This window comes from Hypanus sabinus, chromosome 4 (assembly GCF_030144855.1).
Source record: "Hypanus sabinus isolate sHypSab1 chromosome 4, sHypSab1.hap1, whole genome shotgun sequence".
NCBI classification, from domain to species: Eukaryota; Metazoa; Chordata; class Chondrichthyes; order Myliobatiformes; family Dasyatidae; genus Hypanus; species Hypanus sabinus.
In genome coordinates, this window is record NC_082709.1 from 110123048 (window position 1) to 110140386 (window position 17339).

Below are 17339 nucleotides of genomic sequence, written 5' to 3' on the forward strand. Positions count from 1 at the left end.
TGCTTGTAAATTTCAATAGTTTGCCCACCAGTGATCTATAATTCCCAGGATTATCCCTATTACCTTTGGAATAATATTTACCACTCTCCAATCTTCTGGTCAGTGAGGGCACAAAAATATCCTTCCTCCCTTGCTTCCCGTAATTACTTGGGGTATATTCCATCTGGCCTTGGGAACTTACTATCCTAATGTTTTCAAAAGTTCCAGCACATCCTCTCTTTTTAACATTGACATTTCCTAATATATTAGTCTGTTCCACACTGTCCTTGCATTTGTTAAAAGTCCTTCTCCCTGGTGAATACTGAAACATAGCACTTTAATTACATTAACTTTATTGTACAACAGCATTAAAATTAGAATTACTGATATAGATAAGTTGAATAATTAGAATTCTGTGCTAATTATACAAAATGGTGGAAATTTGAAATACAAATACACATTTGGAAATACGTAGGTGAAGCAGTATTTTTTGATTGAGTTAATATTTCAGGTTGATCACATTTATCAGAACTGAAGTAATTGAGAGATAAAATAAGCTTAAGGCATGGTATAGAATTTCAAAGTTCAAGGTAATTTATTATCAAAGTCACCATATACAACCCTGAAATTCATTTTCTTATGGGCATTCACAGTAAATACAAGAAGCACAATAGAGTCAATGAAAGACTGCACCCAACTGGATGGACAAACAACCAGTGTGCAATTGACGTAAAACTGCAAATACAAACAGAAAGAAAAATGAGAATAATAATAAGTAAATGAACAATAAATGTTGAGAATATGAAATGAAGAGTCCTTGAAAGTGAGTCCATAGGTTGTGGGAACAGGTCAGTTTTGGGGCAAGTGAAGCTAGGTAAAGTTAACCTCTCTTGTTCGAGAGCATGGGAGGGCTTTACCCATGATGTACTGGGCTGTATCCACTACTTTTTGTAGGCTTTTCTGTTCCAAGGGCATTGGTGTTTCCATACCAAGTCATGATGCCACCAGTTATACTCTTCACCACCCATCTATAGAAGTTTACTTGCTTAGAATTTTGCGACATTTCAGCATATCATCTAAAACTGGCAGAGGTATGGGTGTGCTTTCGTCGTAATGGCACTTGAGTGATGGACCCAGGACAGGTCCTCTAAATTCCTCGGTGTTATCATTTCAAAGTTACTGACCCTCTCCACCTTTGATTCCCCTGATAAGGACTTAGCTCAAAGACCTCTGGTTTCTTCCTTCTGGAATTAATAATCTCCTTTGTCTTGTTGAGATCGAGTGAGAGGTTGTTGTGGCACCACTCAGCCAGATTTTCAATCTTCCTCCTATATGCTGATTCGGCCAATGACAGTGGTATTGTATGCAAACTTAAATATGTCATTTGAGCCGTACCTCAAGGTCATAAGTATAAAATGAGAAGAGCAGGGGCTAAACACACACACTCCTGTTACATCTGTGCTGATGGAGATTGTGGAGGAGATGTCAATCTGAACTGACTGGGGTTTGCAACTGAGGAAATTGAGGATCCAGTTGCACAAGGAGGTATTGGATCCTACCTCTTGAAGCTTATTGATTAGTTTTGAGGGGATGATAGTATTGAATGCCAAGCTGTCGTTAATGAAGAGCATCTTGATGTATGCAGATGTTCTAGGGTTGACTGACTAGCCAATGAAATGGCACCTGCTGTGGACCTGTGTCCCTAGGCAAATTGCACAGCTCCAAGTTGCTTCTCAGGCTGGAGTTGATATGTTTCATCACCAACTTCTCAAAGCACTTTATCACAGTAAATGTAACTGGACAAAAGTCATTGAGGCAAGTTACTACATTCTTCTTGGGCACTGGTATAATTGAAGCCTGCTTGAGGAAGGCGGGTACCTCAGACAGCCAAGTTGAGAGATATTGGTGAACACTCCAGCAAGTTGATCAGCACTTCTTTAGCACTTGGCTAGGTACCCTGTCTGGGCTAGATGGTTTTAGTAGGTTCACCTTCCTGTTTCATTAGACTGGGAATTGTGAGGGTTAAAAGATCAATGACATGCAACTATATCTTTCTCCATAAATGTTGCCTGACCTGGTTATTTCTAGGAAAAGTGCCATTCAAGAATTCACAATAATGTTTGCACTTGAGGAAGTTTTATGTAACTGTTGGGAGTAGGGAATTTTAACGAATTTAGCTCAGACATGTACAAACGTACTAAGTTGATAGCTTGAAAAAGGCTAGCTTACCTGTCAAGTCTGTCTCAGGTCTTGATATATGACTAGATGCCTTCTACCTTGTTACAGCCCATGTATTCTTTTGAAAACAATAAAAGAACAGAGGAAGCTCAAGGCCATTAAAGGATGCTTATGATTCTAGTTCCCTTTCAATTAACTAAGTAGTTCAAAACAAGTACAGGGGTTCACATTGAACATATAAATATTTATTATGGAAAATCAGATGTAGTTTTATTTTGCTCCAACCAAGAATTAGTCTTGATGTAGCTCAGTATTAACACACACTACATGGTGTATGTAGTAACATGTTCCAGAGTCTACTTGTACTTGCTGTGGTGGGGTGGGGGAAGTGGGAGAAGAATAATATTCTTAAATTTATCTTTCCCAATCTAGAGTACTTTAATGGACATTTCTTTTAGAGAAAAGAAACTTACTTGTTCATTGCTAAACTAAGTAACCAAGGTATTTTGGACAAGAAATCATTCTTGTTGCTTCTGGAACATATTTCAAGTTCACTATGTGAGGTGACCAACATTGGATGTAGTACTTCAAATGAGAGCTAAGCAATGATTTAGTTAAGAAAAAGTATCTAGTGTTTTCCCGGCGTGTATATGAATAAACTCTTCTCAGGCTTCCAGTTGGGTGCAGGTATCAATTATAACTGACGATTCAATGGCAAACTCCGCCATCTTCATCAGGGATGATGCATGGGCATGTCTTGTCTGGTGGTATTTATACCTCCGTAGTCTGTCCCTTCTGATTGGTTAGTCCTCATCCAATCAGGTTTTGCTCTGCCTCCTGATTTACATTTGAGTTCCAGTTATTACTTAAAGCGAGGCATTGCTCTTTGTTAAAATTCTTTTCCTCTAGTTCTATTTCAACGGCTTCCTTTACCAGGTGGTTCCAAAAGCCATTGGTGCGGCATAGTAGTTTTGTGCTGTCGAAGTCAATCCTGTGGCCATTGCAAATGCAATGTTCTGCGCTCCTGCCGATTTCCCCAGATAACCCAAACAGATCCACCTTCTGTGCTCCTTAATGTGGCAATTTGTAAGATACAAGATAGTTACATCCCAAAGAAGAAGTGTTCTTAAGGCAGGATGATGCAACTGTGGCAGACAGGGGAAGTCAAAGACAACATAAAAACATAAGAGAGGGCATATAATAGAGCAAAATAGTGGGAAGTTAGAGGATTGGGAAACTTTCAAAAACCAACAGAAAGCAACTAAAGGAGATACATAAGAAGGAAAAAGATGAACTATGATAGTAAGCTAGCCAATTATATCACAGAGGATACCAACTGTTTTTTAGATATATAGAGAGTAAAAGTGAGGTGAGAATAGATATCACCCGCTGGAAAATGATCCTGGAGAGTGATAGTAATAGGGGACAAGGAAATGGCGAATGAGTTTGGTGCCTCAGCCTTCACTGTGGAAGACACTTGCAGTATGCCACAATATCGAGAGTGTCAGTGCGTTGGAGGCACTTGGTAAAATAGACTGTAGTCAGCATGGTTTCTTTAAGGGGGAATTTTGCCTGACATACCTGTTGGAATTCTTTAAAGAAGTAACAGGTAGGATAAACAAAGGAGAATCGCGTATTGTGCACTTGGATTTTCAGAATGCCTTTGACAAAGTGCTGCACATAAAGCATATTAACAAGAGCAGATCCCAGGATATTACAGGATAGAGGCCTGGTGAAATGGCAGGAGGCAAAGAGCAAGAATAAAGGGACCTTTTACTGGTTGGCTGCTGGTGACTAGTGGTGTTCTGCAGAGGTCCGTATTGGGACCGTTTCTTTTTACATTATATGTCAACAACTTGGATGACAGAAGTGATGGCTTTGTGGCCAAGTTTGCAGATGATATGAAGTTAGGTGCAGGGGCAGGTAGTGTTGACAAAGCAGAGAGGCTGCAGAAGGATGAACAGATTAGGAGAATGGGCAAGGGAGTGGCAGATGGAATGCAGTGTTGGGAAGTGTATGGTCATGCACTTTCATAGAAGGAAAAAAATTATAGACGATTTCTAAACGGAGAGAAGATTCAATAATCAGAGGGACTTGGGAGTCATCGTGCAGGATTCCCTGAAGGCTAACTTGCAGGTTAAGTTGGTGGCGAATGAAATGTTAGCATTCATTTCAAATGGACTAGAATATAAAAACAAGAATGTAATGATGATGCTGGCATCCATTTTGTTGATATAGATGCACTGATCCCTCTGGCACACTATTATTCCCAACCCTCCAGCCAGGGAACAGCCATCTACTACCACTCTTTGGCTTCTCACTCTAAGCCAATGTTGAATCCAGTTTACTGCCTTATCCTGACTGCCAAGCAACTGAACTGTCTGGACCAGCCTCCCAAGCTATCCTCCAGTCCTTAGGCACCTAACCCAGGTGTAAGGACATTTTAAATACCTCTGTTGGGGCCCTTGCAATTTCTGCACCAGGCTGTCATGAGGTCCAAGGGGATATTTCTGTTCATACAATCCAAATATCTTGTTTGTTTTGATATGACTTTTCTGTATTGCTATTGATTCAGTGATCTGTGCGCATTAATGCTGAGATCCTTTAGATCACTATCTTGTGAAATATGCAGATTTTGTGTGAGAATTATCCACATGGATAGCATGGTATTTACCCAGGTTAAATGCCTGTTCCTTTTTTTGAACTCTTCCTCCTGCCAGGGATATGTATACCGCAGTTTGAGAACTACTGCTCTAGGGAGTCTAAATCTTGTCAACGATTGATCTACAAGCTTGATTTGTCATATTTTTGTGTCATATGTACGGATACTAACCAACTACCATTAGCTCTGCAGGTTACACATAAATTATTGGACCAAAATCTCTGGAGTCTGTCATTAGTAGCCTGTCTCCAGCTTGATCCACAACTATTGACTACAGTGAGAAAGAAAGATTAGCTTTATTTGTCAGATATACATTGAAACTTCAAAATTTACAGTGAAATGTACCATTTGTGTCAAATCAAATCGCTGAGGGTTGTGCTGGAGGCATCCCACGTGTGTCGCCATGCTTCCAACGCCAATATACCTACCCACAACTCATTAACTCTAACCGTGTGTCTTTGGAACGTGGGAGGAAACCCATGGGGTGAATACACAGACTCCTTACAGACGGCGGTGAGAATTGAACCCCCAATCAGTGATCGCTTGTGCTGTAAAGCAATTGCTACACTACCATGCTGTCCTCTTTAACTGTGGAGTTGGAGCCTTTTATTGTACAGTATGTAATTTGGATTATTTTAATTTTGTCAAGTGACATCACAAGCATTAGAAAGTAGGTAAAAAAAATTACTGCAAACTACTACCTTCACCACTTGTATGACTTGGTTAGACCATTTAAAAATAGTCAGAAATGAACAATTCAGTTATTCATTAGAAGGTCACTCTAAAGGGCCCTTAAGCCACTGCTGTGGCAACTTAACTTCAGAAAAGAGGAAATAACCTGTTAGCTTATTTGCACCTGTGTCACTTATTTGAAATGAGTGACTGTTATATTTAAATCACAATTTGCTCATTCATAGTTCTATTAGCATTCTGTTATTCAATACAAAGTATTGTAAATCATGTGTTTTGAAAAGTGATTGAAACTGTTTAATGTCACTTACAAAGTTCATTTCTAAATTCACAGGATATGTGAAAAGATATTTGAAGAAACACCATGTAACCAGTAAGTTTTCAATGAATATATTAAAAGTATTTAGTAATGTTTTTATTTAAAAACTTGAGTAATGTTATTACGTTTAATTTGTCAACCAGGGCACCATCAGAAGCAAATAAACCAGTGGTGAAAATCTGTTGGATCACATTTCTTCTAGCAAAAGGTCAGTTAAAATAAATGTGTGTACTTCAATCTACATATAGATTGGGTGAACCAAATTGGTAAGGGTGCTGAGGAAGAGGATTTCTTGGAATGCATGCAGGATGGTTTTCTGAACCAACATGTCGAGGAACCAACTAGAGAGCAGGCCATTCTAGATTGGGTATTGAGCAATGAGGAAGGGTTAGTTAGCAAACTTGTCGTGCGAGGCCCCTTGGGTAAGAGTGACCATAATATGGTGGAATTCTTCATTAAGATGGAGGGTGACATAGTTAATTCAGAAACAAAAGTTCTGAACTTAAGGGTAACTTTGAAGGTATGAGACGTGAATTAGCTAAGATAGATTGGCAAGTGATACTTAAAGGGTTGACAGTGGATATGCAATGGCAAGCATTTAAAGATCGCATGGATGAACTACAACAATTGTTCATCCCCGTTTGACAAAAGAATAAATCAGGGAAGGTAGTGCACCCGTGGCTGACAAGGGAAATTAGGGATAGTATCAAGTCCAAAGAAGAAACATATAAATTAGCAAAAAAAAGTGGCACACCTGAGGACAGTGAGAAATTCAGAGACCAGCAGAGGAGGACAAAGGGCTTAATTAGGAAAGGGAAAAAAGGTTATGAGAGAAAGCTGGCAGGGAGCATAAAAACTGACTGTCAAAGCTTTTATAGATACGTGAAAAGAAAAAGATTGGTCAATACAAATGTAGGTCCTTTACAGTCAGAAACAGGTGAATTGATCATAGAGAACAAAGACATGGCAGACCAATTGAATAACTACTTTGGTTCTGTCTTCACTAAGGAAATAGTAAGGGACCGAGGGTCCAGTGAGATGGAGGAACTGAGGGAAATACATGTTAGTAGGGAAGTGGTTAGGTAAATTGAAGGGATTAAAGACAGATAAATCCCCAGGGCCAGATGGTCTGCATCCCAGAGTGCTTAAGGAAGTAGCCCAAGAAATAGTGGATGCATTAGTGATAATTTTTCAAATCTCCTTAGATTCTGGATTAGTTCCTGAGGATTGGAGGGTGGCTAATGTAACCCCACTTTTTAAAAAAGGAGGGAGAAAAAAACCGGGGAATTATAGACTGGTTAGTCTGACATCGGTGGTGGGGAAAATGCTCGAGTCGGTTATCAAAGATGTGATAACAGCACATTTGGAAAGAGATGAAATCATCGGACAAAGTCAGCATGGATTTGTGAAAGGAAAATCATGTCTGACGAATCTTATAGAATTCTTTGAAGATGTAACTAGTAGAGTGGATAGGGGAGAGCCAGTGGATGTGGTATACTTAGATTCTCAAAAGGCTTTTGACAAGGTCCCACACAGGAGATTAGTGTGCAAACTTAAAGCACACGGTATTGTGGGTATGGTATTGATGTGGATAGAGAATTGGTTGGCAGACAGGAAGCAAAGAGTGGGAGTAAATGGGACCTTTTCAGAATGGCAGGCAGTGACTAGTGGGGTACCGCAAGGCTCAGTGCTGGGACCCCAGTTGTTTACAATATAAATGATTTAGAGGAGGGAATTAAATGCAGCATCTCCAAGTTTGTGGATGACACGAAGCTGGGTGGCGGTGTTAACTGTGAGGAGGATGCTAAGAGGATGCAGGGTGACTTGGATAGGTTAGGTGAGTGGGCAAATTCATGGCAGATGCAATTTAATATGGGTAAATGTGAGGTTATCCACTTAGGTTGCAAGAACAGGAAAACAGATTATTATCTGAACGGTGGCCGATTAGGAAAAGGGGAGATGCAATGAGACCTGGGTGTCATTGTACACCAGTCATTGAAGGTGCGCATGCAGGTACAGCAGGCGGTGAAAAAGGCAAATGGTATGTTGGCATTCATGGCAAAAGGATTTGAGTACAGGAGCAGGGAGGTTCTACTGCAGTTGTACAAGGCCTTGGTGAGACCGCACCTAGAATATTGCGTGCAGTTTTGGTCCCCTAATCTGAGGAAAGACATTCTTGCCATAGAGGGAGTACAGAGAAGGTTCACCAGATTGATTCCTGGGATGGTAGGACTTTCATATGAAGAAAGACTGGATTGACTAGGCTTATACTCACTGGAATTTATAAGATTGAGGGGTGATCTTATTGAAACGTATAAAATTCTAAAGGGATTGGACAGGCTAGATGCAGGAAGATTGTTTCCAATGTTGGGGAAGTCCAGAACGAGGGGTCACAGTTTAAGGATAAAGGGGAAGCCTTTTAGGACCGAGATGAGGAAAAACTTCTTCACACAGAGAGTGGTGAATCTGTGGAATTCTCTGCCACAGGAAACAGTTGAGGCCGGTTCATTGGCTATATTTAAGAGGAAGTTAGATATGGCCCTTGTGGCTAAAGGGATCGGGGGTATGGAGAGAAAGCAGGTACAGGGTTCTGAGTTGGATGATCAGCCATGATCTACTGAATGGCGGTACAGGCTCGAAGGGCTGAGTAGCCTACTCCTGCACCTATTTTCTATGTTTCTATGTTACTGTATTAAGAACTGGCTATACATTTTATTTATGAAGTATTCAAGTCTTTCTTGAGAACCTCTTGTAGTTGTTATTACAGGGCTTCTATTTTGCATTGCCTTGTGTCTTGGCATTGGATTTTTTTTCTATTGCCAGTAATGTGTAAGAATAAAAGACCCTTTAGTTCATTACTGCTCAATTTTCTGTTAAACAGTAACTTATTTGTAAATTGGTTTATTATTATCATGTGTGCCAAGGTTTTGCATTGGATCTATACAGCTCATTTATTCACATCAGTACATTAAGGGGCAAGTAATAACAATGCAGAATATAGAGTTGCAGTTATAGAGAAAGCGCTGGCAGACAATAAGGTGCTAGGCTATAATCAGGTAGATTGTGAGGTCAAGTGTTCATTTTCTGATACCAGGCTACAGTTCATGAGTCTTACAACAATGGGATTAAAGCTGTCATTGAGTTTGGTGGCACCTGCTCTCAATCTTTTGTATCTTCTGCCCAATGGGAGGGGAATGTCCATGGTGGATGGGGTCTTTGATTAAATTGGCTGTATTACCGAGGCAGCGAGAGGTATAAATTGAGTCCATAAAGGGGAGGCTGGTGACTGGTTGAAGCACTGGTCTATGTCCACAACTTTCTGTAGTTCCTTGCATCCCCGGGCAGGCCAATTGCCATACTCAGCTCTGATGAATCCAGACAGTTTATTTCTTCCTGTGATGCATTGGTAAAAATTGATGGTCAAAGGGGACATGCCACATTTAGTTAGCCTCCTGAGGAAGTATAGGTGCTTCTGTGCTTTCTTTGCTGTGGTGTCAATGTGTTTGGATCAGGACAGTCTACTTGTGTTGTTTATTCTTAGTTCTTAACCTTCTCGATCTCAGCTTGCACCAATCTCTTAAGTGCAAATAAAATCAATATTCTGTTCAAGGTGAAAATAGTCGAATCATTAATTATCAAATCTACGTGTCCATTCCACTGGGTTCAAAATATTTTTTTTTAAAGTTCAGTGATTTATATTTGTATCAAGTATTAAAAATGACTGCTTTGGGCAGAGCAAAACAGATCAGACTAAGAGTTCATGGCTGTAAATGTAGAATGAAAAAGATGTTTTCATAAAGTGTGGAAACAATCTGCTTTTAACTGTTTTTGAGTGATGCTGTATAAAAAGATGACAATGAATTGAATTATTATTGGAAGGAAAATAGTATTTGGAAAAGCATTTGAAATTACCTTCCCTAATTGCTTAAATGTTAACAGCCTCATTAAATAGTAGAATGTAGTCTTATTCTTTAATTATTACTAAATATCAAAAATGAAAGCTAGCTCAGGTAAAAGTCAACACGAGTGAACCTGCAGATGCTGGAAATAAATAAAAAACACAAAATGCTGGCAGAACTCAGCAGGCCAGACAGCATCTATGGGAGGAGGTAGTGATGACGTTTCGGGCCGAAACCCAGGTAAAAGTATTTTTATTCATGAGTGTTGATTTGAATGAAAGCATTTAATGGGTTTTCTGTCAAAATGAAAATGAACATCAAAGAAAATCTTGTTTAATGTGACTATGCCAGAGAGTATGTTACTTTCTCAGTGTTGAACTGAACTGTTGCTGGTTCACGATGTAGGCATCACTATAACCATCTTATTCCAAGCTTCCATGACACTGACTCTGCTAATTTACATGATTTTTTTTCTTAAAAGAAAACACAAAAGCACATGGAAAAGAAGGAAAAATGCATGAATTTTAAGATGTTGTACGAAATTATAAATATTTTCAAATAAAACCTGAATAAGAACTGTCTGGCTTATCAAAACAAATGGTATGGCCACCAGATGAACCAAAATTGTTCATTTACCTGAAATGGTTCTGAACACACTGAAACCAGAATCCAGGAGATTCACAGCGTGCTTAGGTCTAGACCAGGCATGGGCAAACTACGGCCCGCGGGCCATATGCGGCCCGTTAAGCTTTTTAATCTGGCCCGCAGAACTTGATGAAATTATATTAATAAACCTTGTTAATGTTTTTTTGCCGCAATTCTGGCGTTTTCCCAACAGATGACGCACTCTATATACATTGACCTTTGTTGAGGTGCAGCGTATTACTCCACATTTGCGCTTTACTCTTTGTTCGGCTCGACCTATTTGTGTGAACAGGCGTTCAGCGTCATGAACATCAACAAAGCCAGCCACAGATCCAAGTTAACTGACCAACACCTCAGATCCATCCTGAGAATCGCCACAACAAAACTAAATCCAGACTTTGATGCGCTAGCTAAAAAGGGAGACCAACAACACTGTTCCCACTGGAATTAAAAATAAGTTTCTTCATTGTGTTAAGTAAAAAATGCATTTGAAAATATTTTTTTCAATAAGCCTTACATGTTACATGTCATTTCTGTTAAGTGATGGACATGAGTAGTGCGCAGGTGCACGCACGTTCTCAAAATAAAAAATGCGCTCAGATCAAATAACGTGCTCCACATACTGGCGCGCTGTCACTGTTCTGTCTTTGTGCTGGTCATTGTTGATTTTTGGCACAGGCGACAATTGAATAAGAAGGAGCAGGACAAGTAGTCCTGCATCTCCTACCGCTTTTGAAATAAAGACAGTCAGGAGGAGAGTGATGATGATAATATCTTGAAGGATAGCAGAATTTTCAGTGCTTTAAAATAACTGTTACTATTTAAAAAAGCTGTATTTTATTCATTTAATTTTCAGTGTTTTAAAAGTCATTTCAATAAATAGCTAAATACCAGGGACTTCAAAGACAGATATTTTGTTGTAATGCATTTGTTCATTTTCAATTGAAATTAAAGCACATGTTTTCTACATATCCCATGATATTTTATTTTCTCTTATGAGGTGTATTACCAAAACACTCCGTCCTTCTGCTCCTGGTCCGGCCCCCCTGTCAAATTTTAGAACCCTTTGTGGCCCACAAGTAAAAAAGTTTGCCCACCCTGGTCTAGACCATAGTGTTCAAGACCTGTGATCTGGAACCCTACAAGAAGTTCAGATATGACTTACAGAAAGCCAGCGTAAGAGTGAATAGGCCATTCTGTGTGAAGTTAGAGACAATAGATGCAGAACAGTTGTGGCAGAGTTTGCATGTCATTACTTATAAAGCAAAACATAATGGCATAATTGGCAGTGATCTTCACTCCCTGTTGAGCTGAATGCTTTTTAAAGGAGAGAATTAAAACTAGCTGTGTGAACCTCCACAGCTTTTGGTGATCCTGTGATCTGTGTGTCAGAGGCAGATGTCAGAACATCCTTCAAGAGGGTGAACCCTCACAAGGCATTGGGCTCCAAAGGTCTACCTGACAGGCTACTGAAAACCTGTGCCAACCATCTGACTGGTGTGTTTAAGGGCATCTTCGAACTCTCACGAAGGTCAGAGGTTCCCACGTCCTTCAAGAGGGCATCAATCATACCAGTGTCAAAGACGAGCAGGGTGAGGTGCCTCAATGACTATTGCCTGGTAGAACTTGGGTTTATTGTGGTGAAGTACTTTGAGAGGTTGGTCATGGCTAGAATTAACTCCTGCCTGAGCAGTGACCTGTACCCATTGCAATTTGCCTGTCATCATAACAGGTCTACAATGTACTCCATCTCCCTGGCTCTCCATTTAGCTTTGGAGCACCTGGACAACAGCAATGCATACAATATATCATGCTGCTATTTATCAGTTAAAGCTTGGTGTTAAACTCCATCACCCCCCAGAGCTAAAAAACCTCTGTCTTTGTACCTCTCCCTGCAACTGGATCCTTGACTTTTTCATCGGCAGGCTGTAGGCAGGCTGATCAGTAATAACATCTCCACGCTGACAGTCTACACAGGCGTACCTCAAGGATGAGTGCTCAGCCTACTGTTCTACTCCCTCTGCACTTGAACCTGTGTGGCTGGTCACAGCTCAAAAGCCATTTAAAAATGTGCCAATAACATTGTTGTTGGCAGACTCTGAGATATTAAGGAGATTTACATGAGCAACAGCAATTTGTAGTCAATGTCAGCAAGACCAAGGAATTGGTTGTGCACTTCAGGAAGGGGAAATTGGGAAGACACACCACTCCAGTTGAGGGGTCACGGATGGAAAGGGTAAACATCTTGAAGTTCCTGGGGATCTCAGAGGATTTGTCCTTGGCTAAACATATTAATGCAATTGTGAAGAAAGCATGCCAGCATTTCAAATTCTTTATGAGTTTGATGAGATTTGGAATGTCACCGACGGCTGTATAGTGGAGAGCATTTTGATAGCATTTTGATAGATTTTGTAAATCTAGCCAGCTCCATCATTGTTACAGCCTGTCCCACCAGTGAAGATTTCAAAATGTCGACTGTATTTTTTTCCATAAATGCTGCTTGGCCTGCTGAGTTCCTCCAGCATTTTGTGTATGTTACTTGGATTTCCAGCACTTGCAGATTTTGTCTTGCTTCAAAAGGTGGTGCCTCAGAAAGATGGTATTTATCAATAAGGACCCTCACCATCTAGGACATTCCCTCTCCTTTCTACTACCATGAGGGAAGTACAGGAGCCTGAAGACCCATACTTAATATTTTAGGGACAGCTTCTTCTCCTCTGCCATCAGATTTCAGAATGGTCGACGAACACATGAATACTAATTTGCTCTTTCTTCCCCTTTTGCACTATTTATTTACAGTAGCTTTTAATGATTTTTACAGCTTATATTGTACTGCTGCCGGGAAACAACCAGTTCCATATCAGTGATACAAGATTATCATTCTTTGGTGCAGAAAACTTTAATGTAAAATACTATTTCCTGCCACCAAGGGGCATCATACCACCCAGTTAGTTCACTTTATTTGGAGTAGGGCTTGTAGCCAATTTGTTTCATGTAAATGCTGGAAAACTTGAATTCCGTCTACTGTCGTGGCTTTCTTCCCAAAATCATAGGTTGTTCAAATGAATGCTGGGTTAAAGAATGACTACTGGGTGTGTCTTTGAGCTAGTAAGGTTACCAACAACCTGCCTATGCATTTCATTCTTTATGATAAAATAACGTTTGAAGCCCACAGACTATTGTCCATACATTTTAATATTTCTGTTGAGATATCCATTTAACTTGCAAAATGAATGTTTTATTAAAATAATTTGAAATAGGTTTTGAGTGTACAAGAAATAAAATAGGTTTCTGGATTCCTGTAAAGCAAAGCAATATGATTATTTTAGCTATAAGCATGTTCATCTATCGCTCAAATGTAACAAAATAGGACTGAGCACACTTTAATATTTTGCTGGGTATTTGTTTTCTGATTTCAGGAAAACTGCTACAGATGGAAGATGACCTTGTGCTCTCTTTCCAGTTGTTACTGTGTGTCTTGGAGTACTTTATTAAGATCTCACCTGCTGAATCAATTAAGGAACCTTATAGTAAGTTTTCAAAGTTAGCAATGGGAGTCATATTAAATTGCTTTTTAAAATAAATTACTCTTAGTAACTCAAAAAGCATTCATTTGTTTCTAAAATATCATTGCTACATATTTTCTGTGGTGTTGTATATTGATTCTGTATTTTTACAAAAAGTAATAAATTAAATTTGAATCTTTTTGACTGCAAATAACTGAGCCACATCCGTGTTTATCATCAGTTGATTGATTTTGAGTTGGGTGAGTCATGAAAATTTTACTTAGATTTATCTTAAAAATCTTTCCTTTTTTTTGGTTACACATTTTAAAAAAGGATCCTAGATTTTAATACCACTGCAATGAGAATCATAGATTCTGGCAGAACTGCAGTCACTTGTAAAGTTTTGGCAGCATGTAACGATTCTGTTGCCCAGTATCTCTGGGGAGGGAAAGCACATTGCCTAACAGTACTGAGTATGAATAGTCTCTGACTAATTAGTAGTCATACCTCAGTACCAGAGAGATGGTTGCCATTATAGATTATTGTCTATCAACTGCTGGTGAAAATGCTTGAATCATGAGAAGGTCTGGTTAGGCTCTCACATCTCTGAAATAAACAGGTGAGAGCGTTCTCTATCCAGATTTACTAGAGGGTATCCGATGCTTGTAGAAATGTATGCTGTCAAGAACTATCATCTTTGGAGATGTGGGAGGAAACACAGGTGGTGCTGGAAGAAAAAGGACAAGGAACAAAGTTTATGTGAACTCTGGTAACTTATAACCAAACATTATAAAAAGCTATCATTGATCTTTAAGATGTAATGGGATTTGTTAAAGCTGGTGATTTCATTGAAAACAGAATTAAATGAGGTTCACACAAATTGTTGGAGGAACTCAGCAGGCCAGGCAGTATCTAAGGAAAAAAGTGCAGTTGACGTTTTGGGCCAAAACCCTTTGGCAGGACTGGAGAGAAAATGCCGAGGAGTTGCTTTGAAAGGCGGGGGAGGAGAGAGAGAACCACCAGATGATAGGTGAAACCTGGAGGGGGAGGGATGAAGTAAAGAGCTGGGAAGTTGATTGGTGAAAGGGACAGAAGGCCATGGAAGAAAGGGGAAAGGGAAAGGAGCACCAGAGGGAGGTGATGGGCAGGCAAGGATATAAGGTGAGAGAAGGAAATGGAGAAGGAATGAAAGTTTGAGAAATCAATGTTCATGTCATCAGGTTGGAAGCTACCCAAATAAGGTGTTGTTCTTCCAATCTAAGTGTGGTCTCATCACAACAGTGGAAGAGGCCATGAATGGACATATTGGAATGGGAAGTGGAATTAAAATGGGTGGCCACTGGGAGATACTGCTTGTTCTGGCCGACAAAGCGTAGATACTCGTTGAAGCAGTCTCCCAATCTGCGTCGGGTCAGACTGGGAGCTCTGAACATAGTAAATGCCCCCAGCAGACTCACAGTTGGTGTCGTGATATCTGAAAGGACTGCTTAGGGCCCTGGATAGTAGTGAGGGAGGAGGTGTACGGGCAGTTCAGCACTTGTTCTGCTTGCAAGGATAAGTGCCAGGAGGGGGATCAGTGGGGAGGGACGAGTGGACAAGGGGGTCGCATAGGGAGCGATCCCTGTGGAAAGCAGTAAGTGGGGGGGGGGGGGCAGGGAAGATTTACTTGGTGGTGGGATCCCATTGAAGGTGGTGGAAGTTTCGAAGAGTTATGTGCTGGATGCGGAGGCTGGTGGGGTGGTAGGTGAGGACCAGAGGAACCCTATCCCTGGTAGGGTGGCAGGACGAGGTAAGAACAGATGTGCATGAAATGAAAGAGATGCAGTTGAGGGCAGCATTGATAGCTGAGGAGGGGAATCCCCTTTCTTTGATAAAGGAGGAAATCTCCTTCATTCTGAGAGCAGATGTAGTGGAGACAGTGGACTTGAGAAAGGGGGATGGAGTTTTTACAAGTAGTAATGTGGGAGGTGGTGCAGTCCAGGTAGCTGTAAGAGTCTGTGGATTTGTAATAGACATCAGTGGATAAGCTGTCTCTGGAGATAGAGTGAGATCGAGAAAGGGAAGGGAAGTGTCGGAAATGGACCAGTTGAGTTTGAGGGCAAGGTGGAAGTTGGAGGCAAAGAGGATGAAGTCGAGTTCAGCACAGGTGTAGTAAGCAGCACCAATGTAGTCATTGAAGTAGTGTAGGAAAAGTGCGGGACAGTCACCATTGTGGGCGTGGACCATAGACTGTTCTACATAGCCGACAAACAGACAGGCAAAACTGGGACCCAAACGAGTGCCCATGGCCACCCCTTTTGTTTGAAGGAAGTGGGAGAAGCCAAAGGAGAAGTTATTGAGAGTGAGGACAAGTTCTGCTAAGCAGAGGAGAGTGGTGATGGAGGGGAACTGGTTGGGTCTGATGTCCAGAAACAAAATGGAGAGCTTTGAGGCCTTCCTGGTGGGGGTGGAGGTAGAGGTGTATAGGGACTGGACATCCATAGTGAAAACAAGATGATGGGGGCCAGGGGACTTGAAATCCTTGAAAAGATCAAGAGCATGTGAGGTGTCATGACTGTAGGTAGTCAGAGACTGGACTAGGGGATAAAACAGAGTGGAGAGATGCAGATAGGAGTTCAGTGGGGCAGGAACAAGCTGACATAATGGGTCTAACTGGACAAGCCGGTTTGTGGATCACTTCCAATTTAAAAAATGTGGAGGCACAAGTAAAGGATCTTTCTAGTGAGTGATTTGTTTTTCTTTGCACTTTTTTCGGGCTGTACATTACTAAGTTTCAAAATTACCATTTTCTGCATATGCTGATTATAGCAGTGTTAGGCATTTTATATGTTGTCTTATGATCGTGATTCAGTGTGGTACTTGGATTGACCATCTCCATCTAAGATTTTTAATTTGGAGTCATAAAGTATAGGGTCAGGCCTTTCCGCTGAACTGGTTCACACTGACTGAGATTCCCATCCAAACTAGTCCTATTTGCCCATGTTTGGCCCATATACCTCTAAATCAGTAGTTCCCTAACTTTTTTGGGTTACCACCTCCTTGGCTGCTAGACCAACTCACCTGTCCCTCCTCACTTTCCACCCATTACATAAAAACTATAAAGATTTTGATTGACAATGCACAGTGAAAGAAAATAGAAACTGCAAATTCAAAACAATAACAAATAGCTGCAAATATTATTCAAATTTACTTAAAGCTACAATTAAAATTATTTCTTTATTTAGTTAGAGTAAAAATAATTTCAGTCAACAATTTTAGACCATACATTAACAGTCTAACTATTCACTACTTCATTGCTTTTTCACCTCTCAATGAGATGGACGGGCTTGTTGCAGTGAGATCAGCTTCTCAACGTTAGGCTGAATGTCACTCAGAAGGAGCCTCAGATCCCCACGTTCAGTAATTTTCAGTCTGTTTCATTGTTTTGAAACTAAGTTGGGTGACTGTGCTGAAACTACGCT

At 40.5% G+C, this 17339-nt stretch overlaps 1 protein-coding gene across 2 annotated transcripts in view; it reads left to right on the forward strand.

Moving 5' to 3' along the window:
* Window positions 1-17339, forward strand: part of rb1 (retinoblastoma 1) — a 294100-nt gene that overhangs the window by 45798 nt on the left and 230963 nt on the right. For both annotated transcript variants that reach the window (XM_059967858.1, XM_059967859.1), the window contains exons 5-7: window positions 5844-5882; window positions 5972-6036; window positions 13792-13902. In XM_059967858.1, the coding sequence (XP_059823841.1) occupies window positions 5844-5882; window positions 5972-6036; window positions 13792-13902 (215 nt within the window). The remainder of the gene's footprint in view (window positions 1-5843; window positions 5883-5971; window positions 6037-13791; window positions 13903-17339) is intronic.